This window comes from Nematostella vectensis, chromosome 2 (assembly GCF_932526225.1).
Source record: "Nematostella vectensis chromosome 2, jaNemVect1.1, whole genome shotgun sequence".
NCBI classification, from domain to species: domain Eukaryota; kingdom Metazoa; phylum Cnidaria; class Anthozoa; order Actiniaria; family Edwardsiidae; genus Nematostella; species Nematostella vectensis.
The window spans coordinates 10,263,922-10,290,643 of NC_064035.1; the positions used below are offsets into that span (position 1 = coordinate 10,263,922).

The 26,722-nt window shown below is 39.3% G+C and overlaps 2 protein-coding genes across 3 annotated transcripts; one reads left to right on the forward strand and one right to left on the reverse strand.

The window, feature by feature from the left end:
* Positions 1–2,145: 2,145 nt before the first annotated feature.
* LOC5521295 (peptidyl-prolyl cis-trans isomerase G) lies at positions 2,146–9,208 on the reverse strand. Its single transcript, XM_001640928.3, has 12 exons — positions 9,114–9,208; positions 7,746–7,820; positions 6,878–6,985; positions 6,746–6,790; positions 6,565–6,652; positions 6,117–6,146; positions 5,803–5,948; positions 5,160–5,331; positions 4,327–4,494; positions 3,956–4,019; positions 3,749–3,790; positions 2,146–3,246 (listed from the first exon to the last, which is right to left on the reverse strand). Exons 1-12 carry the CDS (start codon positions 9,181–9,183, stop codon positions 2,461–2,463), a joined length of 1,794 nt encoding a protein of 597 aa, XP_001640978.3. The 5' UTR covers positions 9,184–9,208; the 3' UTR covers positions 2,146–2,460.
* A 15-nt stretch (positions 9,209–9,223) lies between these two features.
* Positions 9,224–25,888, forward strand: LOC5521180 (vacuolar protein sorting-associated protein 16 homolog). Of its 2 annotated transcripts, none has more exons than XM_032366519.2 (24): positions 9,224–9,409; positions 9,596–9,687; positions 12,362–12,447; positions 12,692–12,820; positions 13,125–13,269; positions 14,813–14,928; positions 15,037–15,156; positions 15,789–15,844; positions 16,005–16,079; positions 16,696–16,790; positions 17,069–17,145; positions 17,583–17,708; positions 18,073–18,200; positions 18,514–18,549; positions 19,028–19,136; positions 20,126–20,257; positions 20,478–20,586; positions 22,923–23,020; positions 23,241–23,360; positions 23,965–24,042; positions 24,199–24,300; positions 24,517–24,681; positions 25,170–25,273; positions 25,375–25,888. In XM_032366519.2, exons 1-24 carry the CDS (start codon positions 9,360–9,362, stop codon positions 25,511–25,513), a joined length of 2,487 nt encoding a protein of 828 aa, XP_032222410.2. In that variant the 5' UTR covers positions 9,224–9,359; the 3' UTR covers positions 25,514–25,888. The 2 variants fall into 2 exon arrangements, with proteins under 2 accessions (XP_032222410.2, XP_032222411.2); XM_032366520.2 differs by having other exon boundaries at positions 23,241–23,348.
* The last annotated feature ends 834 nt before the right edge of the window (positions 25,889–26,722 follow it).

Genomic DNA, 26,722 nt, shown 5'->3' on the forward strand with positions numbered 1-26,722 from the left:
ACTAAATTAAATAAGAATAATAGGGGGGGTTTACTTAATATTTTAAAATTATTCTCCTGTCTCAGGCAGTGATAACCATATTACTTTTTGGTCATAGAATTGCCATTCTCCTGTCTTTGTCCCCCCCCCCCCTCCGGCTTATGTGTGGATTTCTAACACGCTCTCGATTTACATACCCCTGTGTGACGTGAAATTGACGTCCCCCCACAACAAACAATTGAACAAACAACCTACGACAGTCTCTCGTTGGTAGTCTTGCAATGACATCGATCGGCAGTCCTGCTGATATCAGAAGACGTTTGAAGGACTACACTTGATCATTTACCAATATCTCTAAAATTACAAAGTTAATTCCTGCTAAGCCTGAGTATCAGTTATATACAAAGGGAATGACATTCAAGCTAACGTTTCTGGCCTGAAATTCACACAATAAGCAAGGAGGACATTCTAGCAGATTACAGGAGAGTACCCGAGAATGAAGAAGAGAAAAAGCGACGAGGTCGAGCTTGTGGAGGAACGCCCCTCAATACCAACAACAAAGGATGTCAGCAATGCGCTTGACGTCGTACAGTTTGTATGTTGACGAGGGTGTAGATTAAATCTGTCGTTATGTCGCCCAGATCTCGTTTGTGGTGGAGCGGATTGCTAGACGATCTCGGAGACAGGGAACAATAACATTTTTTTCAGCCACAGTAGTATAGTACACTACTGCCTACTAACCTTTTCGCTACAATAGGACATACAACACACAGTCCATGTTTTGAATTTTTCTTAAGTTTCTGTTCGAGTGATTTCGATATTATTCCATGTTATCTAGGCGGATTGAGTGATTGTTTCAACAATAAAACTATGTTCATGTTGTATTACGTCATTAGGGATTTTTTTTACCGACCCGGCTACCTAGAACCACCACTAACTCTAACTGATTTGTTCTTCCCTTCAGAGTTCGAGTTAGCAGAGTTCTACTGTACATGCTAAAACTTCGAACAGGATCTCTGGTAAAAAAAATATACTTAAACAATAACGATACATTACACTTTAGCACCTGGCTAACTTTACACTTCAGCATCAGACTCACTAAACACTTCAGCATCAGACTCACTTAACACTTAAGCATCAAACTCACTTAACACTTGAGCATCAGACTCACTTGACACTTCAGCATCAGACTCACTTAACACTTCAGCATTAGACCCACTTAACGCTTCAGCATCAGACTCACTTAACACTTCAGCATCAGACTCACTTAACACTTAAGCATCAGACTCACTTAACACTTCAGCATCAGACTCACTTAACACTTAAGCATCAGACTGACTTAACACTTAAGCATCAGACTCACTTAACACTTGAGCATCAGACTCACTTAACACTTCAGCATCAGATTCACTTAACACTTGAGCATCAGACTCACTTAACACTTGAGCATCAGACTCACTTGACACTTGAGCATCAGACTCACTTAACACTTCAGCATCAGACTCACTTAACACTTCAGCATCAGACTCAGTTAACACTTCAGCATCAGACTCACTTAACACTTCAGCATCAGACTCACTTAACACTTAAGCATCAGACTCACTTAACACTTAAGCATCAGACTCACTTAACACTTAAGCATCAGACTCACTTAACACTTAAGCATCAGACTCACTTAACACTTAAGCATCAGACTCACTTAACACTTGAGCATCAGACTCACTTAACACTTGAGCATCAGACTCACTTAACACTTGAGCATCAGACTCACTTAACACTTGAGCATCAGACTCACTTAACACTTAAGCATCAGACTCACTTAACACTTCAGCATCAGACTGACTTAACACTTCAGCATCAGACTCACTTAACACTTAAGCATCAGACTCACTTGACACTTCAGCATCAGACTCACTTAACACTTCAGCATCAGACTCACTTAACGCTTCAGCATCAGACTGACTTAACACTTGAGTGTCAGACTCACTTAACACTTCAGCATCAGACTCACTTAACACTTAAGCATCAGACTCACTTAACACTTCAGCATCAGACTCACTAAACACTTTAGCATCAGACTCACTTAACACTTAAGCACCAGACTCACTTAAGCCTTCACACAGAAGGGAAAGAGTGCCTTTTTCGGAGGAACTGGGCATGGCAATATTGGGCAAATTAAAAAATCATTTATTATCAACTGATTCTGCGGTAAAGTGGGAATTTTTCAAATGAGAAGAATCAACATTTGAATACAGCATGCTACCTCGAAAAAAAACGGACATTTTATGATAAAAAAGAGAAACTTTCTCTTAACATCTATACAGCCGGTGTAGACACTATTCCAAGCATATTTTGTGACAGCTTCGATGATTGTAAAGTGAAGTACGTAAAATGCACGAAGGAGACAGAAATTTTCCTGTTTTTTTTTCTGTACTGGACTACATAATTCCATTGGTTCCTGTCATTTTACAAAGTCTCTTTTTACCTTCGTCGATGTCTTCTCTCCTTGCTACGACTCCTATCACGTGACTTACCACGTGACCTACTGCGACTTTTACCACGTGACCTACTGCGGCTTCTATCGCGTGATTTACTACGACTCCTGCGTCTGCGGGAACGACTTCGACTTTTGTCCTTTCTCTTGCGGTCACGTGAGGAGGAACGTTTCCGGTTACTGTGGCGGTCACGTGACGTGGAGCGTTTCCGGTTTCTGTGGCGATCCCGTGACATGGAGCGTTTCCTGCGCGGGCTCGAGCTCGAAGAGCTACTGCTCCGTCTACGTCTGCGCTTCGAGCGCTCAGGTGAGTCACCGGGGCGGGACTTCTCGGGGCTTTTCTCAGTGCCCGAAGGTTTTTCCTTCTTTGTTTGTTCTTCTTCGAGTCGATCTTTCGGCTTACCCGAGGTGTCACTTTCATCGCCAGAGCTTGCATTCTGATCCCGTTCCCATTTGCTTTTACTAACAACCTCAGTTGGCGGATCATCCCGCGTGTCACTCTTTGTGGGGGGTGACCTGCTGCGTCTAGGCCGCTGACCGTCTTCTCGTCGCTCTGAAGTCTGGCGAGGTCGCATATCATTGCTTCTTTCTCTCCGATCACGTGACTCAGCGGGCCGACGCGGAGGCGAACTGTCTCGCTTTGTTCTGGTTTCGGTGGAGCGATCACGTGAGCGGACACGTGATCGGCGACGTCGTGGCGGAGTTTTACTGCGGGAATGCCTTCGTTGCCTACGCGGCGGTGAGGGAGAGGAAGGTGGGGGAGTCCTGTACCTCTGAAATGAACAACACAGAATATAAGATGCCAAACACACGCAGGAACTTCTAGTTCCCATCCTCGGGGACCCTGGGCGTACTGGGCGGAAACGAGCGCTGAGCGTAACGAGCGCGAGCCGGAAGCGGACGAGCGCGCCGCTTTCTCCCCCCGCGGCGCTCGTCTGGCGTTACGCTCCGCGCTCGTTTCCGCTCAGTACGCCCTGGGTCCCCAAGGATGTCTAGTTCCTCGCCTTCCATTTTTTATGATGTTGGCTTTGAACACCCTTAAATGGTTATAAATACCCGAATGGAGCTACTAGGAATCTAGTAGACTTTAGAATAGACTATAGAATAGAAATATTTTGACCTTAAACGTGAAAGCACGGATAAAACAAAATCAAGTCGAAGGCATGCATGTATGAATTCGCCATGCTGCCAGCAAGATGTCAGTTTATAGGCCAAAATTATGGATGGACAACCTGTTTTCTTTAAAAATATGTGTATAATGTATTATACACGTACCATTACTCCACGTCCACGAAGGATACGCCCAGAACTTGAAATCTAAAACAATAACGGTGAATCAAAATAATCTTGTCATTTTATGAATGCAGAGATACAGCATAAATCGTTCAGTACCAAACACATCAAGACAATCTAGGTAAGCCAAATGGAGGGAGAGATATCAATCGTTAATCACCGATGTTGACAAATACAGACATGACTTACCCTTGGCCGCGAAGATGTTGTTGTTTGCAGTGGGGGTGCCTTGTAACCTTGAGGTGATTCGCGCCTGTGTCAATAGAAAATGAAAATAGTTTGCTGTAGTGTGCAAATTAACACAAGGAAGAGCCATCAAATACACTTCACATGCGGCCGAGTAGTCACATGCTCGTTAGTATAGACTGCTACACATAGTCAACAAAGACAAGTTTGGGGTGATGTGTAAGCACGGTAAACTGCTTTTACACTTGTAAAACATTGCTGGTTAATAGTTTGGAAACCATTTCTTGCACAACAATGTTTAAAGATTTTGGAGAAGAGCCTGGGTGCAGTTTTTGGATAACATGGCAGAAGTCGGTACTGTATAGTTTACATACCGTTTCTTCTCCTGCTTTCGCTTCTCTCGTACAGGTGATGGAGTCCTGCTTCGTCTTAACAGGAAAGAGCTTGTTGGGATCTTTGGGATCTCTTCCACTACCACAGTTTGCATATAAAGTGGGTTCTCAGAGAAGGGCTCGGCCTCTTTGTTATTCTCTCCATCAGATCTGTCAAACAAAAGAAGCCTTTAGTTGAAGGCTCATAGATTAGGATGAGAGAGGAGACATGCCCCCCCCCCCCCCCCCCCCACGACTTCTTGGTATACTGCTTCTGTATCTGGCTCTACTTCTCCGCTTGACAAATCCTTGCTAGTTACTTAAAGCCGCATTGTCACTAGTTTACTTTTGGTCGATTACGTAACAATATCCGAAGATTTTTAACGGAAAACGCGAAAAATATGTCAAAATATTGAAAGCAATGTGTTTATTGGAAGTTACTTTGAGGATGTGATTGATAATTCAGAGCGGATGGCCTGTTTAATATATTTTAAAAGATTATTTTGTCTTTTAACGGTTGAGGTTTAATATTATTGATAAGACAAGATAAAATAAGCTGTTGATGAGGCAAAACTATTACGACCCTGCCACTATCAGTTACATCTCCAAGATCTATTGCCCCTCTACCCCCCAGATACCCAAGTATGTCAAAAGATAAGTCCTTACTACATGTTTGAAATTGTTGACAACAAGAAAGAAAAGACTGACAAAGAGAAAACTAAAAATAATTTACAAACACAACTTTGAGTGAAATAGGATTAGCAGACCTGCAAAACTAATAATATTTTCAGCAGTTTCAAGATCCAACACCAGTCATTCATTATTTTGATACACACCTGTTTTGTTCTATTTTCTTCAAGTCATTTTTCTGTGCCTTTTTCTTCTTTTTCTTTGTTTTCTTTTTCTTTCCTTTGTCTTCCTCTTCTGAAGAATTGCTCTCAGATTCAGAGGAGGCAGTCTCTGATTCAGATGATGATGATACATGGCGCTTCTTCTTTGCACTGTTTGCTACACATAAAAAGATAAATAAGTTAATACCAGAGGTATTTTCTCCAAGACCTAAAAATTATATAAACAGGGCATCACACTTTCTATGAGTATTTGTATGGCTATTTCACATCCACCATAAATATAGGGATATGACAGATTTATTAAATACTTGATTTGGGTTATAGTTGAATTACCTACTTATTCTGAAGTGGTGTAGTCAGGTAATCATAATAAAGTTGTCAGCCCTGTCTCATTTTTAAAAATTAGTAGGAATAGAGACAAAAATGAACAAACTCTAAACTCTTTAAAAAAAAACATTTGAGGTTATAGGGAAGAGCATGTAACCCAAAGATAATTCACTCCATCACAGAATTGCTTTGTTGCCATTGTTTAAAAATATGTTGTTTTAACAATATTACAAATATTGTTTATCTCTGTCATAGGCAACAAGGCATACTACACAATTGTTGCAAGAGCAAATAACACTACCTTTTGCTTTAGACTTGGGAATAAGCTCCCCACAATTGGAAACCTTTACATCAGCATTCGGGCGATTTTTCTCATTTGTTGGGAGACTCTCTATCTGTCGCACCAGCTCCTCGCCTTGGATTACATGTCCAAACACCACATGAATACTAAAATGATAAAGCACAAAGCACATTCTTAGCAATATACTTAAATGGAGAGCTTAACTAAATTTAAGCTCAATTTTAAATCAAGACGAGTTTCTTTAATTATTTTTCCACTACAGTACACTTCATTAACTACAATAATATAATTATATAACAGTTTACTTTACTTACTTGTCAAGGTGTGGAGCTGGCTGTGTAGTTCTGAAAAAAATGCAGCAAAAAAGCATTTATAAAACAACTGGGTTGATAGGAGGCATGGACAGGTTAATGTATTAATGTTTTTCTTTACAACCAGGGCCATAGCAGGGGGTGGGGCACTGGGGGCATATGCCAAATATTTTCCCCCATGTGCCCCAATATTTTCAAAAATCATAAGGAAATGACCAGTAGAGCTGTGGCTGTACCCCTCATTGTTTTCTAATTGTTTCTGTATTATGCCCCCCACCAATAATTCAAGGCTTGCTATGGCTATGACAACACTGCAAAAAGGTCTCACGCTACTCTGCAGATACGCTTATAATCCAGTAGCAGGATAAAATTCTCATTTTACCTACTCTGAAGTGTGGATGCTCCCTAAAGCATCTGAAATATCAAATGTGGAAGCCAATGTAGTACTTACATGAAGAACTGAGAACCATTTGTGTTTGGTCCTCTGTTTGCCATTGAGAGCAGCATTGGCCTTTCATGCTTGAACTCAAAGCACTCATCTAGGGAAAATGTAAAAATATATGATGACAACACATCCCTCAATGCATACATTAAGAACTACATAAAAGGGGTTTCAAATTTGTTTCACCTACCACCAAATGTTCCTCCATAAATTGACTCCCCTCCAGTTCCATTTCCTATAAAGAAGAAAAATAAAATTATCTGAACAAAAAGACAAGTAGAAAACTGTGAATTGATAAAGCAATACAACACAAGCATCGTACCTGAGGAAAAGTCGCCACCTTGGATCATAAAATCCTTAACGACTCTGTGGAAGGGTGAGCCTTTGTAATGAAGTGGCTTCCCTGTGTTTTTTCCAACTCCACATTCACCTGAATCAAATACAAATTAACTACAGCCTTAATCAAAGTTCATGCACAAAATGAGTGCATTGTATAATTAATTAGTAGGAATAGTCTCATAGTATTGGATGTGATTCTTCCTTCTGTTTCTAATAGGGCAACTGGCAGTTGTGTTAAGTTAAATGTATGATAAGATTGAGGAAAAAACCCAAAATGTTGTGCTGTGATTGTTATTTGTGATGATGGCTACATGCAAAATCCACATGTTGCAAGTAAGACTGTATCACAACCATAACCATTCAGATGCTTGGTTAAAATAAGCAGGGTATAGGGACATGAAGCAGCAGGATCAGTTTGTATATTATGTCAAGTGACAAGCAAGGGTAGGCTACATTCTTGACAAGTAGATCAGCTGAGATAATAAATGAGCATAATCAAGTGTACAGTCCAATCACACTTTCTGACCAGATTTAGGGCATAACAAAACTTTTATGAACTGCACAGTTGCAGATGCTTTGAGGATTCCAACTGTGCAGTTAATTATAGAGTTGTAGCACTAGGCTAGGGAGAATGGTCATGGGTCATGATCACATGGTAAATAACATGGGAAGCTATGTTTAAACTCCATGTAAACAGCTACAATTGCTGGGAAAGCCGCATTGGTAGCTCAAAGAATACTCAGTGTGCAAACATCACAACTCAAAAATACACACAACTAAAAAAATATTGATACTGTCTACATAGGGCTTTAATCCATTCAAAAAGGATCCATAATTTCAAAGCCTTTTACCTGTGCATAAAGCTCTAAAATTCTCACAAGTCTTTGGGCAAATATCAGCGAACAATTCAAAAATGATTCGTCCAGCTGAAAGAGACAGAATTAATAGTTGTAAATAATCTACTACTTGTTGAGTATTACAGACAAGGTATGATAGCCTGGAGCAGGCGCATACACAAGGGGTTGCGCACCCCCCTTTGACAGCCAAAAAGTAAGTCATTTCTCCTTAAGAAATCTCTAAATACTATGCTTTTCTCCAAATGACAGATAGATTACTTTATTGGTACCATGTAAATACTTTTACATTGGTGTGAGTATGATAACTAAAACTGTGCACCCCCCCCCCCCCCCTCAGCCAATCCTGGAAACGCACCTGTGGTGATCATTACTTGAGTAGCCTTTCAGGGGCAGGGGTAAGTGGTGTACCCAGGATGGATGGGGGTGTGCATTCATAGGTATCAAATAGAAAAAGGAGAGTATTTAATGATCCTTCATCTATAAGAAATCACCATTTGATGACTGAAAGGCTGTGTGCACACTCTGCGCACCCTGCTAGATGTAAGACCTGTAGACCATACATGCCCGCATGTGGCCTTATAAATAAGAACTAGACTGTTAAGAACTATAAACTGAATGCTATACAGACATTGAAGAGTAGCGCCTAAACATTATTTTTATTACCGATGCCGGTTGCTTTCTCTCACTTTACTTTCCTGAGATATATTTATCTGCATCACTTCAATCTTGCATTGTTTCAAGAAGTCAAATGATGCACAAATTTACGGTTATTATTCTTCCATTGTACCCGTAGTCATTCTTAACCCTCTCAGGGGTTGGAGGGTGGGGGGAAAGAAAAGTGTCCCGATGAATATGTAATCAATATATAATGTGCAGCAAGGACGACAATTAGGATTGTTTATTTATCTAACACAGATCCAGAAGACCAGTAAAAATATTCACTTATCTAACACAGATCCCTTTGAATAGCTACCTTCCTGCATCATTTTAATTAGAAAAATGCTTTTTGTCACAAAGAAAATTAGTACGATTTGCACCCACGTGCGATAGACAGACGCCGTTTTGTGGTGTCTTATGACGATTAGGTTGCGATCATCTTAGACCAAGGGTAAAATAACTACAAGACAGATAGCCCAAGAGCCCTATCGAATGCACCATACAATAAGCAGGTGAAATAGCTTAGGCATTTCGGCTTAGTACCATTGGTAAGGTTGATGTCGTGGAGAAAGCGGCGACGAAAGGAACCTTTGTTTGTCAAATTGACAAACAGCTACTAATCATTTGCGCCTGACTCAAAACCAACATGAATGGTTCTAATAGTACCATAATTATTCTATTTTGCTGGATTATATTCAAACGAACCTGGTCCGTCGCTAACTGCGACGTCAAAGAAGCACCGAGGCCGGTATCCCTTCGCTTTGCCCGGCGCCATCTTGAAAGCTTGATCGAGCGCGTCCTCCTTATGTTGATTACCGCTGACTGGTGATCACTGACTCTAGCATGGCGCCTGGCAGAGAATGGAAGGGCAAAGATTATTTGGAAGGATGAATTGTGGACGATATTCCTGTTTTCTCCAGTAAAATACTGATTAAACTCGTGTGTAGTGTTATGGCTCACGTAACTGCAGACTGGACTCCACTTGGAGATGTGTTTTACCGGTAAGAGTATGGAGATTGGTCGAAGCTGACGACTTCCTGTTCTCTAAATGGCTTTATGCGTCAAATTCATTATAGTTTACTTTAAGGTTCCATATGAAAAATCTAGCTTACCAAAAACGTCGTGATACTCCCCTCTTAACAGCAGTCCCCCACTGAACTAAAACCTGACCATATTTTATCTACTAGTAAGCAAGAACTCTACTCCATGACATGGAATCTGAATGATGTTGATTTGTCAAAGTTCGGGAAGGCTGCCTCGCCATTTGGAGGCCCTATAGGTACTGTAGCAAGCTGGTAGTGTCATGAACAGCTTAATTTTAAGATTTAACTCATACAATTTACAGCATGTTTACCATGAATTCTGGTTTGGCAGAATTCCCTTGAAATGTTCTTTAGCTGAATGGGATGGTGGTTGTGTGGAGTTGGTGGGAGTGGGGGGGGGGAGGAGGTGGTGTGAAGCAGAATTGCCCCTATCAACAATGTACCATACCTGCCAACTCTCCAGGTTCTGATGGGAGACTCCCGTTTTTTTTTTTAATCAAATCTCCTGGTCTCCCGGTTTTACCTTAAATCTCCCATTTACGACCAAATTTTAATCAGTCGAGTTGTTTTTGAAGTAGGATTTTAGCCACAATGTTCTGCAATTCTTGTAGTTTGTATTCAAGTTATGGCTAGATTGTAGAATACCCCCCCCCCCCCCACTAAAAGATTACCCATTACTGTCAATGCGTCAAACGCCATTTCCAATATTCAGCGGAGAGTGTCAACGCGTCACAATGTCAGCTCCTCGGATATATAACAGAGCATCAATGTGTCACCGAGTCAACTCCTCGTTTAATATATAACGTCACAGATCCACTCCAAATAAAATATATACCCTGTTCTAGGGCTCATCACCTTACATCCCTTTAGACAAATGCATCAATGGCTATCCTTAATTTACCATTTGCCCAAAAAATTTCAGCTTAAATTTTGGGTGTTATCACAATTCTTGTAGGGGAGGTTTGCCTCTAAGTTTGACGACAACAATTGTAAGAAACTCTTATTATTACAAGATTGTAAATGCTTTCAACGCTTAATTGTGATCCAATCACCACGCATCTTGGTCAGAAGTTGCGTTGCGACATGTGGTACCTATTCCACTAGTTGGTGTATGAATATCATATGTAAAAAAACTGTTTTGAATTGTACTCGTTCGACAATCCCTTAAAATACTAAGTTCTTTTTTGTTTTGAATTATAACGCCGTTCAACAATCCTAAAAAAATTATAAGTTTCTTTCGATTATACTTATAACTTTGTTCTACAATACCTTAAGATACTAAGCCCTTTTTAATTATAATCATAACTCCATTCTACAATCAAGTTGAAGAGAGGAGGTGTTGGTAAGTTGACGCAAGGACGAGTTGATGAGAGGACGCGTTGACATGTTGACGAGAGGACAAGTTGACAAGTTGACGAAAGGGTGTGTTGACAAGTTGACAAGGGGACGCATTGACAAGTTGACGAGAGGACGCGTTGACATGTTTACAAGAGGACGAGTTGACGAGAGGACGTATTGACATGTTGACGAGAGGACTAGTTGACGAGAGGAAGCATTGACGTGTTGATGTGGGGACGTGTTGACAAGTTGATGAGAGGACAAGTTGACGAGTTGATGTTAGAATGAGTTAATGGAGGTACTGGTGACATGGAGGCATGGGGACACGTGGACGTGGGGACGAGTTTTTTTTACAAAACATGCTTGGGGTGGGGGGTATTCTGCAATTGCTCCAAAGTTATGACGTTTTCAGGTTTTTTAAACTATATAATCAATTAGCATTTTCCAGACATTTCAGTAGTCCTGTGGATCACAGGACTACCGCAATAACGAAATGCTTGCAGATATTGACTAATCAAGTTGAACTATCCTTATGTGAATTGTTGAGAAATTGGCTCATACTTTGGAGCTGTTTTTGCGCACAAGTTTGTAAAACATAATTGCAACACAAGTAATTTTGCCCTTAAATGACAGAGTAGTATGTCCTTATTAGCTTCCCAAAAGTTTGCCAAAGTTTTCGGGGGGGGAAAACTCGAAAATTTCGATGGAAGTTTTTGCCATTTTACTACAGGATACTGATTTATCATATTTTATCAAATAGATATTAACATAGATTGTACAGTTGTTATTTTGATTGAATATAATTATTCTGAATATTTGTTACAAAGTTGAATTAATTTCTCCAAAAACAGTCCTATTTTATTATATTTTATTTTATTAGCCATAAGAGCAGCAATAAGAGTATGGATATCTTTGCAGCGACAGTGAACTTGAGACCTCAACCATAGCATGCAAAAATGACCAGAGACGTGAACCCAACATGCGTTGATTTACAGTCTCTCCTTTGTCTTATTATAGGCACAGTGCTCAGTGTGTAACTATATGAGTGTCAAAATTAAAGAACACAAACATCTTCAAGCAAAACTTGATTTACTAATCGACCCACCTCATCCTGTATCCCCTTCCCTCCCCCCTAAAAATCTTCCAGTTTTTTAAGTCTGGGGAATGGCAGGAATGTAGTACTACTAATGGAAAAAAGATCGACCAGGGGGATCTAGCTTTTTGTTGAAGAAGGGTTTGACTCTTGACAATTTTTTTCTTTTCAAACTAATCAATTCCAGGTTGAACAGACCCAGAAAAGCAGTGTTAACTATTTTGTTATCAATTTTGTTTCAGTAATGTTTCATTTGGGAAGTTGTAGGTGATTTAATTTTCTCATCTGGTCAAAGCCAAACAAGAAAAAATCCATATTAATCCATCTTTGCTTGCAAACATCTGCAAGCATAGCATTCAATTATGTCTGAATAGAATTAACTTTTTCAATAGACCCACCCCTATCAGGAAGCCACCTTCGGAGGTGAGGAGATTTGATACATTCAATATTAGAGTCATAATTATATCTCTTCTTCTCAGCACTTGTACGTGAGACTACCCAGATTCAAGTGAAGCCTTTAATCTATATCTTCTCTTCTGCTGGCAAGGAACTGTCAAAGATTTCAGTAAATATCAAACCGCATCACAGCTTATCACACATATTGTATTTGTGGTATTGTATAGTCAGCACACTAATTGTTAATAATGGACACCAATACAAACAGTCTTAGCAATGAATGAAAGTTCACAAAACAATATACTCGGGGTTGGACATGTTAGACAAATTCTTATATTATGTTTCATTTAGTCACACAGCCATTTGACAAAATGATATTTTGTATGATTCCTATTTGATGTATCTATTGACAGTTTGATGGTGGAAGACTTATCCATATTGCATGGACGGCAAGTGAAGAGCTCATGTGTATAGCAGTTGATGGAAGTGTCAGCCTTTATGACATTCATGGCACATTTTTTAGGACTTTCACCATGGGCCATGTAAGGGCAATTCTCTATGGTTTTAAATATTATTTTATATGAGAGTTGGGGTTGCTGTTCCTACCAAAAATGTTTCTTTCTTGCAAGATAACAAACAGGCGATGGAACACATAATTAAAAACACAAATTATATGTAGAATACCAGCATCAAAAAAACATTCTACACAAGTCTTATCTGAACGAAAAAGATCTTGCACACCCCCCCCTGAAATAATATTATATACTGTAATGCTGTTTTCCTTGGCTGTAATTTCACTCTAATTTATATATTTGGTTTATCTCAAACTTAATTTTCTTTATGCAGGAAGCTCAGATGTCTCAAGTAATCGAGTGCAGAGTATTCCGAAGTAGTGCAGGGACAGGCCTGGCCATCTTGACAGGAAGTTATCATTTTATTGTTACCACCAACATTGATAACGTCAGATGCAAGCAGTTTGCTGATCCCCCAGGTGAAGACAAAGCTCTTTTTTATTGTGCCTTATTCAATGTCTTACAACCAAAGTACTACGCTACAGAACAATGCTTTCAAGACCAAAATTGCTCTTGATACGATGACATAACACTCACTCACTATCCATTCATAACAAAAGTCCACCCATCGGCAGGTATGATGTTGCATGGAGTCACTGATTCTTTACGCTTTCCCCCAACCTACATGGTCTGAAGCCGTGCCTGCCGTCAGGCCCAATAGTTTAAGATTGTTGAGTGTGGTATCCGACCATGTCTTTCTTGGTCTTCCTCTTTTCTTTCATCCTTAAGCTTCAAAACTTCTCATTGAGGACCCTGGACTTGGTACCTGTGCCCTCTCCACATGCCCAAACCACTTAAGATGGGCTTTGCAAAGAGCTACCTCCAGACTTTCGATCCCAAGTTTTCCTGGACACTGCTTAAGCTTGTATCATTATCAGGCTTCAGGGCACACATCCATCTTAACATTGCACGCTCACTTCTCTAAAGCCTTGCTAATTCACTACTCCTAGGGGCTGTCATTCACCGGAGAGAGCATGGCACTTCTGACCCAGCTTCTATAAACTTTCCCTTTTGTGTAAAGTGACAGGCTTCTGCTGGATAGTACTGGAAGGGGCTCCCTGAATTTTCCCCCGGCAGATCTTGTTCTGTTAATTATGGTCGCCTCGCAGCCACCCCCAGCACAGATGGTGTCACCAAGGTAGCAGAAAGAGTAAAAAACTTCCAGGCGCTGTTCATCCACTATCACTTCAACCAACACTACCCTTGAGGACACTCCTTTTACTAGAAGTCAAGTATTGCTGATATGTGTCAAACTACCATGACAATTGAGGCAAAGTTTTTACAGTTGGATGCCCTTCCTAACACCAACCTAGACTTTTACAGAATCTAGGACAACTGGGTTCTAAAGATTGCTTGAGCCTAACTCCCTGAGCCTATAGAAGTGATGTTGAGATCACCAAAAAGAAACTGGTTTGGGGGTGCCAGGGCCCCTTCTCCTGTTGGTTGAAACAGTTCTGCCACGTGAAGGCCAGGAGTTGGACATGGTTGTCAGTGGCTATATACTGCCCTCAGCCATTGGGGCATTTTTTAAGCAGCTGGTACAAAGCCCAGGCAAACATCGCGGCGTTAACAAACCCTCAGAGTCAAACAGACCTTTAGAACACTCAATAATGCTGTGATGTTTAATCAAGAATGCTTGATTTCTTGCCCAAGAAATCAAATCAAACTTAATCATTGCCTCTTGCTAAGCCATCGTTATGTGTGACATTTTGTGCTTGCTTTGCATAAAATAAAATAAAATATGGTCAGATGACTCTTTCTCATAAGGACATGTCTTCTTCACATGCTATTGACTTCCCACAAGCCTGCTCCACACCGTTAAAAATCATTACCTAACCATGAACCATTTTATAAATATCTTTTGTATGGAAAAATTCTGGATGATATGACTATTATGTCCTTAGAGACATTGTCAGTATTTAATGCCCCTTGATATTTAATAATCCCATCAATTTTGTTTAGGTCTGAATGCTCCTCCAAGTAGTTGGTTGGTTTTGCCCCAAGACAGACGGGCTGATCTTCTTGTTGCAATTGACAACCAACTCTTCCTGATCAACAAACTAGATGTTCAGCAAATGGTCAGTTATACATAATCCCCATCCACACAGTCTTCCTAAATATGTTTTTAAAAATCTTAGAGTCTTATTTTAGCTTTTAGATATTCATATGATGCCTTATTTTTTCAGTCTGTTACATTCAGTGAACCTGTAAATTCAATAACAGAGATGGCACTGTCATTTAATGGTGCATATTTAGCACTCTTCACTGATTCAGGACTTCTATGGATAGGGTCTGCTGATCTGCAGGTAATGCCATGACATGGGTCTGCAACACTAAGGCACTATCTTTATCAACAACAACTTTTTTCACTATAAAAATACAAATTCAATCATTAATAAAAAGAAACCACTTATAATCGTCATCATCATCATCATCACCACCACAAACATCATCATCATCATAATTTCTTATAATTGTAGCAATCAACAGCATTGGCTTATCAGCATGAACATCCTTCGTCACCACCATTGCCACTATCACCACCAGTCGTCATCATTATGAGAGGCAGAACCATTCAGCATTATTACTATACAAATATTTGTCTCAACACAACCAATGTCACTACTATTGCCTTTACTACAACCATCTTTGCTACCACCATAATTATTATCATTAATGAATCCACCACCGTCACCACAATGGTTGTCATCAGCATAATCACCATAAACACTGCAATCATAATCATGTTATCATCACCACCATCAATATCAATCAATCAATATCAATACCATGGCATCCATAAACATTATCAACCTTATGACCTTCAATACCTCCACCATTGTCAACAGCATCATAACCACTTACATTATAATCATCAACAACCTAATTATTCTCACCACCACCACCACTTATAAATACATTAATTATTTATCAACAGAAAGTTTACTGTGAGTTCAATGCTCAGTGTACCTCAAGACCAAAGCAACTTTCGTGGTAAGGAAGATTCTTTAGAAACATACTTTTCTAAATATATGTATACTGTATATAATCTTGTATATGTCCAGATAAGACCTTTTATAACTGAAATATTAAGACCTCTAAATCTGATTACTCCATGTGATTATTCAATATGATTATTCCATCTGATTATCAGGTGTGGGACTGGTGCAGTGATCTGTTACTGGAGTGACTACTTAGATGTTATTGGCCCAACTAAAGATGTCACTAGATATCCTCTATCAACTGAACAACACTCTAATATTGTTATTATTACTAAAAATATATTTCAAACTCTTTAGTTGCTCTAGTTTCAAAACTGTAATTCCAAAATATCCACACTGCAGTGTGCTAACTTTCTACATACTACAAGTCAATAATCTGCAAGGCTTTCTTCAACCCACTGCAACTCTCTACAAATTCTCCCAACTCTTTGCAACACTTTGCACTATTTAAAACATGAGCATGGTGTGTTTATTGGTGGTTTGTTTCATCTTTATTTGTTGCAGCATACACTGGCTTATGTTTTTTTTTTAGGATTCAAAGGAATTAAGTAAATAATCTGCAAGGCTTTCTTCAACCCACTGCAACTCTCTACAAATTCTCCCAACTCTTTGCAACACTTTGCACTATTTAAAACATGAGCATGGTGTGTTTATTGGTGGTTTGTTTCATCTTTATTTGTTGCAGCATACACTGGCTCATGTTTTTTTTAGGATTCAAAGGAATTAACATCTCGCATAGCAGCAGCAAAAAATTCTAAATTTGCATAAAAGAAGTGTGACAGTGAAGTGTGGGCAACCTTAAAGAATGATATATAAATATGGTATTCTTAACCAATTGTGCACATACTACATGGACAGTGAGGTTTATTTGGTGGAAGAGCCAGATGGAGTGCGTATCATTGGAGGTGATAATCACGAATTTCTGCAGAAAGTCCCAGGTACATCATGTTCATTTTTTAGAATTGATGCTGGGGGAGGGGAAGGGGGGCTAGCAGGAGCTGTATAGTCCAAAATCCTGGCTGCGTGCTTCACCTTTACCACTTGATGATGAGTTTGTTTTAGTCACAGCGCATTATTCATGATGCTTAGCGACTAATTCTTAGTGTTTATGTGAGTCGTTTTTGTAAAAATTGTACCTGGCTCTGGAAATATACCTAGGATTGTGCAACCTCTAAACAACCTGCTCATGATAACGCACAGTTGTATGTTTGTATAGTTGCTGTTGAGAATGTGTTCAAGATTGGTTCAATGGAGCCAGGTGCCATGCTATTTGATGCTGCTAAAGAATTCGAGGTCAGTTCCGTATTTAGTTATTTTTTTAAGGATGGCTTTACAAAGGGGTTTTTTGCACCCTCCATTAGCAAGAAAAGATTTTTCTAGTTTTGGTATTGTTGAAAAAAAAACAGCTTGTAGGTTTTTTTACAACCATGACACAGAAAACAGGCCATGCTTAACACGGTCATTTTACCAATCAAAGCTCGGCTTTTAATATATTGGGCTAATCAGAAACGTAATTTCCACCACACATTCCCTCTTGTCTTGATTCAATGTGTGTTGGAGCATTGTTACCTGGTTGGATGGGTCGCTATAAAGATAAACTAAGCTGAATTTGATTCATCATTTTAAAGTTGTAAGCATGGTCAGCTCTGTATCACCCCACTATACTATCTCCAGCATTGAGTATACACCTGGGGTGTTCCTAGTAACAGTTCTGGGTTTGCTTTGTTCAGAGGAAGAGTGCACGTGCTGATGAATATGTACGCATGATCAAGGATCGCCTGCCGGATGCTGTTGAACAGTGTATCCAGGCTGCCGCTGCTGAATATGAGCCTGCAATCCAGCGTAATTTGCTCAGGGTAGGTCAGAGGTAAAACCACCAAATCTATGCAATGATGGATCTGTTCTAGAAAATTCCCTAGCGAAATACTTGTTATTCATTCAGAATTTTGTTGATCCTTACAACAATATTGAGCATTCAGAAAAATATGGGAACAATTATATGCTGAAGTGAATAAGGCAGCGATATTTCAAATCATGTCTGACTAAGGAAACGGAACTTAGATCAATATATATATTTTTTTTTAGAGAAGAAAACCAGAGAACCCTATGATATGTAGATGTTAATTGAATCAGTGGAGTTGTTTTATCAGGGAACATTTGTAAAATGCCACAGCCTGAAAAGCATACTTCAAGCACAAATGTTTCTTGACGATCTTGCAGGCAGCATCTCTGGGAAATAGCTTCCTCGATCATAAACAGCCAAGAGTGTTCGTTCAGACCTGCCAGACACTGCGTGTGCTGAACGCTGTGCGAGATTTCAATGTCGGCATCCCCCTGACATATGCACAGTATCCTTTGCTAATGCCTCCAACTATTGTTCAGACAGGGGGGGGGGCTTCTTGTGTTCAATCCTGTTTCATTGGTGTTGATGGGGGTGGTTTTAGCTATTCAGTGTTACCCCTTTTTTTGGTTGCATAAAAAACTTTTAGCATGTGCTTTGAAAATGATGTCAAGCATATGTACACTATTTTGTCTTCACCAAAATTTTTCAGACTCTGACTATAGCCCCCTTTTCCTAGCAGTTTGAGGTGACTAAAGGCCACCCAACCCAATCCTATAACCAGATAGTAGTACATTTTTTGTCCCTTGACTATGCATCAGACTGGAGCTCCTGACCTTACGAGTGCTAATAGACAGGTACAGTAGGTGTTCAACTGTCTTACTGCAGAAAACAATGTGTCAGATGCAACTACTGACATGGTCTGGGCAATCTGGCAGATAAAGAATTCAACAAGATCCAATCATCTGGATTCAACCGTTTGGATCCACTTGTTTTTTTATTAGAGGGGATATGCCGTCGGTATTCTGTGGGTTATGGAGAGACAGACGGAAGCTAGAGTAAAGACTGTCATGAGTCTATATCCGGGAAAAACATGATCTTCCATGCGTGAACCAATGCCAAGCCAATGATATATTGATAACACAATAGCATAATCAAACTCAATACACTACTCAGGTGGACTTTTTAATGAAGCCATTTTAAGCTTTACCGATAGAGCCACAATTATTTTGGTGACCTTCCTCACTTATCGAGGGGAATGAAATTGTGTAAGCATTTACCTTGTTCATCTCCAACTGTTTACTTTCACACCCACTCGTTCTAATTCTCTTCTAGACTTGTTCTACGCCGTCATTACTGCCTTGCCATAAGAATCTGTGACTACCTAAAAATCCCCAAGGCGGAGGGTACCAGCCGGATTCTTGGTCACTGGGCATGCTTTAAGGTAGTTCAGTCAAAAAATTAGAGGATGTTACTTTGAATAATTATTCTATACTAAAAGCAAAGCAGTAGATGTTAGATAAAGTGGAGCATCATCTTGATGACTTGGGTTTGATAGGAATATTCTAATAATAAGGAACCTACCCAATACCCTCTCTAGTGCGTTAGCATGAATATCCCAACCAATCATCCTGATAACTAGTTTTGTGGAGCTTGTACATTCAGTAGGAGTATTATACCGCGATAAGGAACCTACCAATCCCCCCCTCCAGTGCTTTAGCTTTAAAAGATATCTTAATGGGTCATCCGCCAATCATCTTGATGATGCAGCTATTATGTGGCTTGTAGGCTCAGTAAGAGGTTTCTAACCAACCCCCCTCCCCCCCTGTGCATTAGCTTTAGTGGATATCTTTACTGGATCTCGACCATTCATCTTGATGTCTTCACATAATAGCATTCTTTTATTATGTATAAGTTCAGTAGAGGGATTCTAACAAGGAAAGCCTACCCATTACCCCTCCTCTAGTGCGTTAGCCCTACAGTAGTTGATGTCTTAAAATGTTCTTCACCAATTATCTTGATGACTCTTGTATTGTATGTATGTCGTATTACCCCCTATCCCCCTCCAGTAGATTAGCTCTGGTGGATATCTTAACAGGTTCTCCACCATTCCTCTTGATGGTTCTGATATTATGTGTCTTGTAAGTTCTAACAAGATGGAATAAGATGGATTCTAACAAGATGGAACTTACCTATTACCCCTCCTCCAGTGCATTAGCCCTAGTGGATGTCTTAACAGGTTCTTCACTGATAACCTTGACGAATCTTGCATTACATATTTGTGGTTTGTAGGTTCAACAGGAGAAGGAGTAACCTAGCCAGTACCACCCTCCCCCACACCCCTACCCACCAACAATTGTGTTAGCCCTAGTGGATATCTTAATGGGTTCCTCGCAATTCATCTTGATGACTCTGGTATTATGTGGCTTATAGGTTCAGCAACAGGATTCTGATGAAGAGATAGCTCATGCCATTAACGCCAAGTTGTGCAACTCCACTGGTATCTCCTACACGGAAATCGCATCAAAAGCGCTTGAGAAAGGGAAACCGGAGCTGGCTACAAAGGTTCAGATTGTATAGTTATAGCTTGTCTCATGCAGTTCACATGGACTCTTTCACTCTGTAGTGCTTGTATAAGATTGGTAAGGGCAATGTATTGACATTAGTTGATGTTCTTTTTAGGCTAAGCTTATTCTTTGGGGGACATGGGGTTACAATACACTGATCCTTGAGAGTCTAAAGATACAATTTGGTGTATATTACTAAATGCTTTGTGTTTAACCAGCTCTTGGATTACGAGCCTAAGGCTGCCGACCAAGTCCCACTATTGATGAAGATGAATAAGGACAAGGTTGCCCTCGAGAAGGCTGTACAAAGCGGCGACACTGACTTAGGTACACACTATACCCGATGTGATGTGGATTAGTATATCATAAATTTAGTCAACAGGACTAAATTTGAATGACATATGACCAATAAATTTGAATGACATATGTTGATTCTTGCCACCATGTAATAAGGTTGTGGACCTTATTATGATTAAGCACAAACGATGAGACGAGACTTGTAGTTTAGGCTAGATTTATTCGGAATGATTGTGTTGCAATCAAGCTAGACTATATACAGTAATTGGACCTCATGACCGGATCATTGGGATAGTGTTACATTGTTCGTGCGGGCAGGTAGTGTTCAAAGCCGTCACGCATGACACTGCATCTCGTCACACCTACGGCTTCGGCAAGGGCCCGACGATGTCAATATAAAACATGATTTTTTTTCTGCTTGCTTTAATAAGAATAACTCTTTATACTGTGATAGGAAATAAGCATTTAAAAAAAGACAACGCACTAAAAACATTTGATTTCTAGGCAGCCCAAAAGCTCTTAATTCCTTGAATGATTGGAAATGTTTTCTTGCTGTTATGGTTGTCTAACTCCTGATAACTCCATGGTAACTCTTATAGTTTACATGGAAACTCTTCTCTCATAGTTTAAAAGGTGACTCTTCTCTCATAGTTTACATGCTAACTTTTCTATCAAAGTGCTAGTTGCTAATTCTTCTCTCATAGTTTACATGGTAACTCTTCTCATAGTTTACATGGTAACTCTTCTCATAGTTTACATGGTAACTCTTCTCTCATAGTTTACATGGTAACTCTTCTCTCATAGTCTACATACTTACTGTACTCTTCTCCCATAGTTTCATGGTAACTCTCCTCTCATAGTTTACATGCTTACTCTTCTCTCATAGTCTACATGCTCACTCTTCTCTCATAGTTTACATGGTAACTCTTCTCTCATAGTTTACATGGTAACTCTTCTCTCATAGTCTACATACTTACTGTACTCTTCTCCCATAGTTTCATGGTAACTCTTCTCTCATAGTCTACATGCTTACTCTTCTCTCATAGTTTACATGCTAACTCTTCTATCATAGTCTACATGCTTACTCTTCTCTCATAGTCTACATGGTAACTCTTCTGTCATAGTTTACATGGTAACTCTTCTCTCATGGTTTACATGATAACTCTTCTCTCATAGTCTACATGCTTAGTCTTCTCTCATAGTTTACATGCTAAGTCTTCTTTCATAGTTTACATGATAACTCTTCTCTCATAGTTTACATGCTTACTCTTCTCTCATAGTCTACATGCTAACTCTCCTCTCATAGTTTACATGCTTACTCTTCTCTCATAGTCTACATGCTTACTCTTCTCTCGTAGTTTACATGATAACTCTTCTATCATAGTTTACATGGTAACTCTTCTCTCATAGTCTACATGCTTACTCTTCTATCATAGTTTACATGGTAACTCTTCTCTCATAGTCTACATGCTTACTCTTCTCTCATAGTCTACATGGTAACTCTTCTCTCATAGTCTACATGCTAACTCGTCTATCATAGTTTACATGATAACTCTTCTCTCATAGTTTACATGCTAACTCTTCTATCATAGTTTACATGATAACTCTTCTCTCATAGTTTACATGCTAACTCTTCTATCATAGTTTACATGATAACTCTTCTCTCATAGTTTACATGCTTACTCTTCTCTCATAGTTTACATGGTAACTCTTCTCTCATGGTTTACATGCTTAGTCTTCTCTCATAGTTTACATGCTAAGTCTTCTCTCATAGTTTACATGCTAACTCTTCTCTCATAGTCTACATGCTTACTCTTCTCTCATAGTCTACATGCTTACTCTTCTCTCGTAGTTTACATGATAACTCTTCTATCATAGTTTACATGGTAACTCTTCTCTCATAGTCTACATGCTTACTCTTCTCTCATAGTTTACATGGTAACTCTTCTCTCGTAGTTTACATGGTAACTCTTCTCTCATAGTTTACATGCTTAGTCTTCTCTCATAGTTTACATGCTTAGTCTTCTCTCATAGTTTACATGCTAAGTCTTCTCTCATAGTTTACATGCTAAGTCTTCTATCATAGTTTACATGCTAAGTCTTCTATCATAGTTAACATGGTAACTCTTCTCTCATAGTTTACATGCTTTTCTCTCATAGTCTTCATGCTTACTCTTCTCTCATAGTTTACATGCTAACTCTTCTCGCATAGTTTACATGATAATTCTTCTATCATAGTTTACATGGTAACTCCTCTCTCATAGTTCACTTGGTAACTCTTCTCTCATTTTACATGGTAACTCTTCTCTCATAGTTCACATGGTAACTCTTCTCTCATAGTTTACATGGTGACTCTTCTCTTATAGTTTATATGGTGATCATGAAGCTTAAAAAGGACTTGAAACTTGGTGAATTTTTATTGGAACTAAGCAAGTGCCCTGTCGCACTGAACCTCTACATGAAGGTGAGGTGTAGCAGGTTATTTATCCACTATTCATACTATTTGATTACATCAGAAATGTCGATTTCTTTCTCATAAACAGTTCTTCCAGATAGACTTAACAAGTAACGAATGTCTTTGAATGAGCGGACAGTTTTACCTCTAGTATATATGTGTCATACGTTTTTTAGTTCACATTTTCCCTAATTTTCAGTTTTTGATGTTCTTTTTTTTTTTTTTGCAGTTCTGCAAGGAAAATAATCCCAACGACTTAGAGAGTATATACTTGATGCAGAGCCAATTCATGGACTTAGCCAACATGTCCGTACGGAAAAGCATCAACAAAGAATTGGTAATTCAAAATGTAAATCAATAGAAACGAGAGGGAAACGTAGCTTGCTAAATTAGGAGACGTTAAATCAAAGAAATGTTTTGTATATGATTTAAATAGATTGCTTATACAGTTTATTATTTTCTCTATCGGCTTTTCAAAAGTCTGTATATATATTTATTGCTAAAAAGGCTGTACACAATAGAGATCCTTGCCAAATTCGTGCCCCGCTCATAAATAACAACATAATCAAAGGTGGTCGACAATGAATGCTTATCGCGTGAATTCGGGATGTTTTGACCAAGTGCTTTTTTTGAAACTTGTATGTTAGGTTAAGGTGTAAATCAACACAAGGTTGAAAAGGTATGTTAACACCTCTGTGAAACAGAGTAGTTTAGCGCAGCTACTCTGTTTCAAAGAGGCGTTTAACATACCTTTTTAACCTTCTGCTGATTTATACCTTGTCTACACCACGCCTACGCAGACCATCTAGTTTTTCTACAGCTTGTCTGCAGTCTTTCTAGTTATACCATGTATGTTGGGGTACCAAGGTGTTACATCAAAGGGGCTCTTCCGGTGGTTATCGAGAAATTTATCTTTTATTAATTTATTCACCTTATTGTATTTCGATTGTCAGAACGTAGAGTCGAAAATGGATTGCTTGTCTGACGCCAAGATGAACTACACAAAAGCCGGAAATGTTATTTATACAAAGGTATAATCAGACTTCAGTGCTCACAGATAACAGAGAAAGTTTCCTGCCCTCCATGTAAAAAGATAAACCTTCTCCCTTTTCCCCTGTATATATTTGGGCTTACAAATTTTTACTTTGTTCATTTCCGATACTAATAAACATCGTTACTTTCTTTAGATAACAGAGGAGCAAATGAAACTTCTTGATGATCAGTCGCGGCTTGAGAAAGAGCAACATCAAGAATTCAAAAACACGTCGCTGAGCGACACTATAGAAAAGGTAGCGATGCTAGCGATACTATGCATAGTTAACAAACATATGCAACCTTTGTGGTAATGAAAGTGGAATGGACTACAATAGTAAAATACCATTCAAAAGATGGTAACGCTATGACAAAAGCAACGATATGTACAAAATGCGACGTTAATGTTTACAAAGGTTTCGCTAATTGTATGACAGTCGCTCACATCCGAGTAATATCTGACTGTCCCTCAGTGCATCGAACTGGGGCATCTGAAGGATGCAGAGAAGCTCAGGAAGGATTTCAAAGTCCCGGATGTTCATTACCATTGGGTCAAGGCCAAGGCCCTTGCAGGCAGTAGGAACTGGACCGAGCTTGAGAAGTTTTCCAAGTCTCGAAAGTCCCCAATTGGATATGAGGTATCCCTTTTATAGCGGACACAGTATCAAGCTGACGCGGTCATCATGTGTTCAATTTTCCCACCGACAAATTAATGAGTTTTGAGTCTAAAATGCCCTAAGCCCGACTTTTTTATTGGTTTATATTGAATATTAAAAACTGAATCATTTAAAAAGAAAATAATCATTATCGTGTATTATTTTATCCTCTAGTCATATGATTTCAAAGGGCTTCCAGTGAATTAGTTTGAAACTTTACGGTAAATACACATCTTATTGACACCTTTTTTTGCGTAGGCGAAAAATCCGTCAGAACCGAAAAAAGCTCTTTCGAAAGCTTCATTAACAGCGTCTGGCAAAATGAGAAACCACTTATTGACGGTGGGCTGAAGTTTCGCTCGACCATATTAATAAGATTCGAGAATTGTATTGTTTGTCTGGGGTTCGCAAACGCGGCGACCGTCTTTGTTAATATTTTGTACACTTATATTTTTCTATTATTTTTTCAGCCTTTCGTAGATTTCTGTCTACAGCAAAACCATCGGATAGAGGCTGAAAAATACATAGCGAAGGTTCAACCAGAGAACAAGGCCAAATATTACCTAAAGATTGGGTAAGAAAGTCCTGGGTCACCGCCAAAGCTTCAGCTTCATTCTACCCAGGAAATGACTCTTTTCATCAGAAAGTGCTGAAGATGATTTGTTGTTGTTGCAGGAAGCTTGAAGAGGCCGCTGATGCAGCGTTCAACCTGAAAGACGAGGAGGGCTTGCAGCTCGTACTCAAGAAATGCGATAAAGGCAAATTAGCCCAGCGTATCCACGACATGCTTAATACGCTAGCACAAAAAAGATAGAACGTTTTGAGTGTTCTGAGTGAAAAGATTTATGTTCACTAGATCTGTTGCAACCCTGCTCAAGAGAATTCCTTTTCATCACCTAAATCATTGATTTGGTTAATTTTAAATCCATAAATCTATGATCTGATAGAAATGGAGTATAGGTGATAATAGGTGGCGTTTGCGTAAATGTAGAAAATGCATCCAGAGAGATTGAGACTCGAAAAGAAATTATAATTTTCATAAGCTTCCAACTGTGAATGGCCTTTGTTTGCAAATGTTTCGCAAGAACCTGAAGAAAACATTATTCCCAGTTTGATCTTTCTATGTTAGGTGGAATAATACAAGGCATACCCGCATATAAGAACATTAAAAGTTAGCCACTACAATATATATTAGATAATGTTTAGTTTTTTTTTTATATATAATTAGGGGCGGTGAATGAAAGAATGGCGTTTGAACATAACCAGGCTGCTAAAGCCTCTACTCGAATCCAGTATTTACCTTCATGGCAGTGCAGGTACTATATGAATCCATGCCTTTTCTTTAAGTTTACAATGATCTTAACTCCTAGAATTAGATACCATACCTTTTCAGATATTCATTTAGAATCCAATACACATTTGGGTTTTAAAAAGAGGACTTTCAAGCCTAACCGGCTAAACTTGCCAGCTTCCTATAAACAGGTTTTTACTGTACCTTCTGGCTTATAAAGCAATTATTTAGCAACAAGAGAGCATAAGATAAGAGAGGGACACTTTGGTATTACCCGCGCGCCATGTCTATTCCCATCCTGGCTATTTTTAATAACCACCACCCCACCACTGCGCGTGAGAATTTGCTCCTTTTATTTTGTCATACTTCCCCGCGGGTTGTTTTGCCAACTCGATATGAATGAAAAGAGATCATGTAAAACAACTCGGAAGAAGAAAACAAGTCTAACTTATGTAAGAAAGATTGGCAAATATACTCACAGAAAGCTAAATCCCTGAATAGTTTGACTGTTTTGTTTGTCTGAGCGGCGAAGTCAAGTCAAGAAGAAAGGAAATAGCGACGAGCGATAAAATGGCTGTGATACCGCGTTTGATTCAAATCCCGATTCTAGCTTGTATAAGGAGAGCATAAGATGAGGGACACTTTAGTATTACCCGCGCGCCATGTCGATTCCCATCCTGGCTATTTTTAGTAACCACCACCCCACCACTGCGCGTATATTATACAAGTTTT

Coding starts and splice junctions, on each gene's coding strand:
- LOC5521295 (XM_001640928.3), bottom strand. CDS start 9,183: ATGGCGCCGGGCAAAGCGAAGGGATACCGGCCTCGGTGCTTCTTTGAC. Junction 6,653..6,745: donor TTATGGAGGAACATTTGGTG/GTAGGTGAAACA, acceptor CATTTTCCCTAG/ATGAGTGCTTTGAGTTCAAG. Junction 6,147..6,564: donor AATGGTTCTCAGTTCTTCAT/GTAAGTACTACA, acceptor CATTTTTTTCAG/AACTACACAGCCAGCTCCAC.
- LOC5521180 (XM_032366519.2), top strand. CDS start 9,360: ATGGCTCACGTAACTGCAGACTGGACTCCACTTGGAGATGTGTTTTAC. Junction 16,791..17,068: donor ATTTCTGCAGAAAGTCCCAG/GTACATCATGTT, acceptor ATGTTTGTATAG/TTGCTGTTGAGAATGTGTTC. Junction 23,361..23,964: donor AAGAATTGGTAATTCAAAAT/GTAAATCAATAG, acceptor TTCGATTGTCAG/AACGTAGAGTCGAAAATGGA.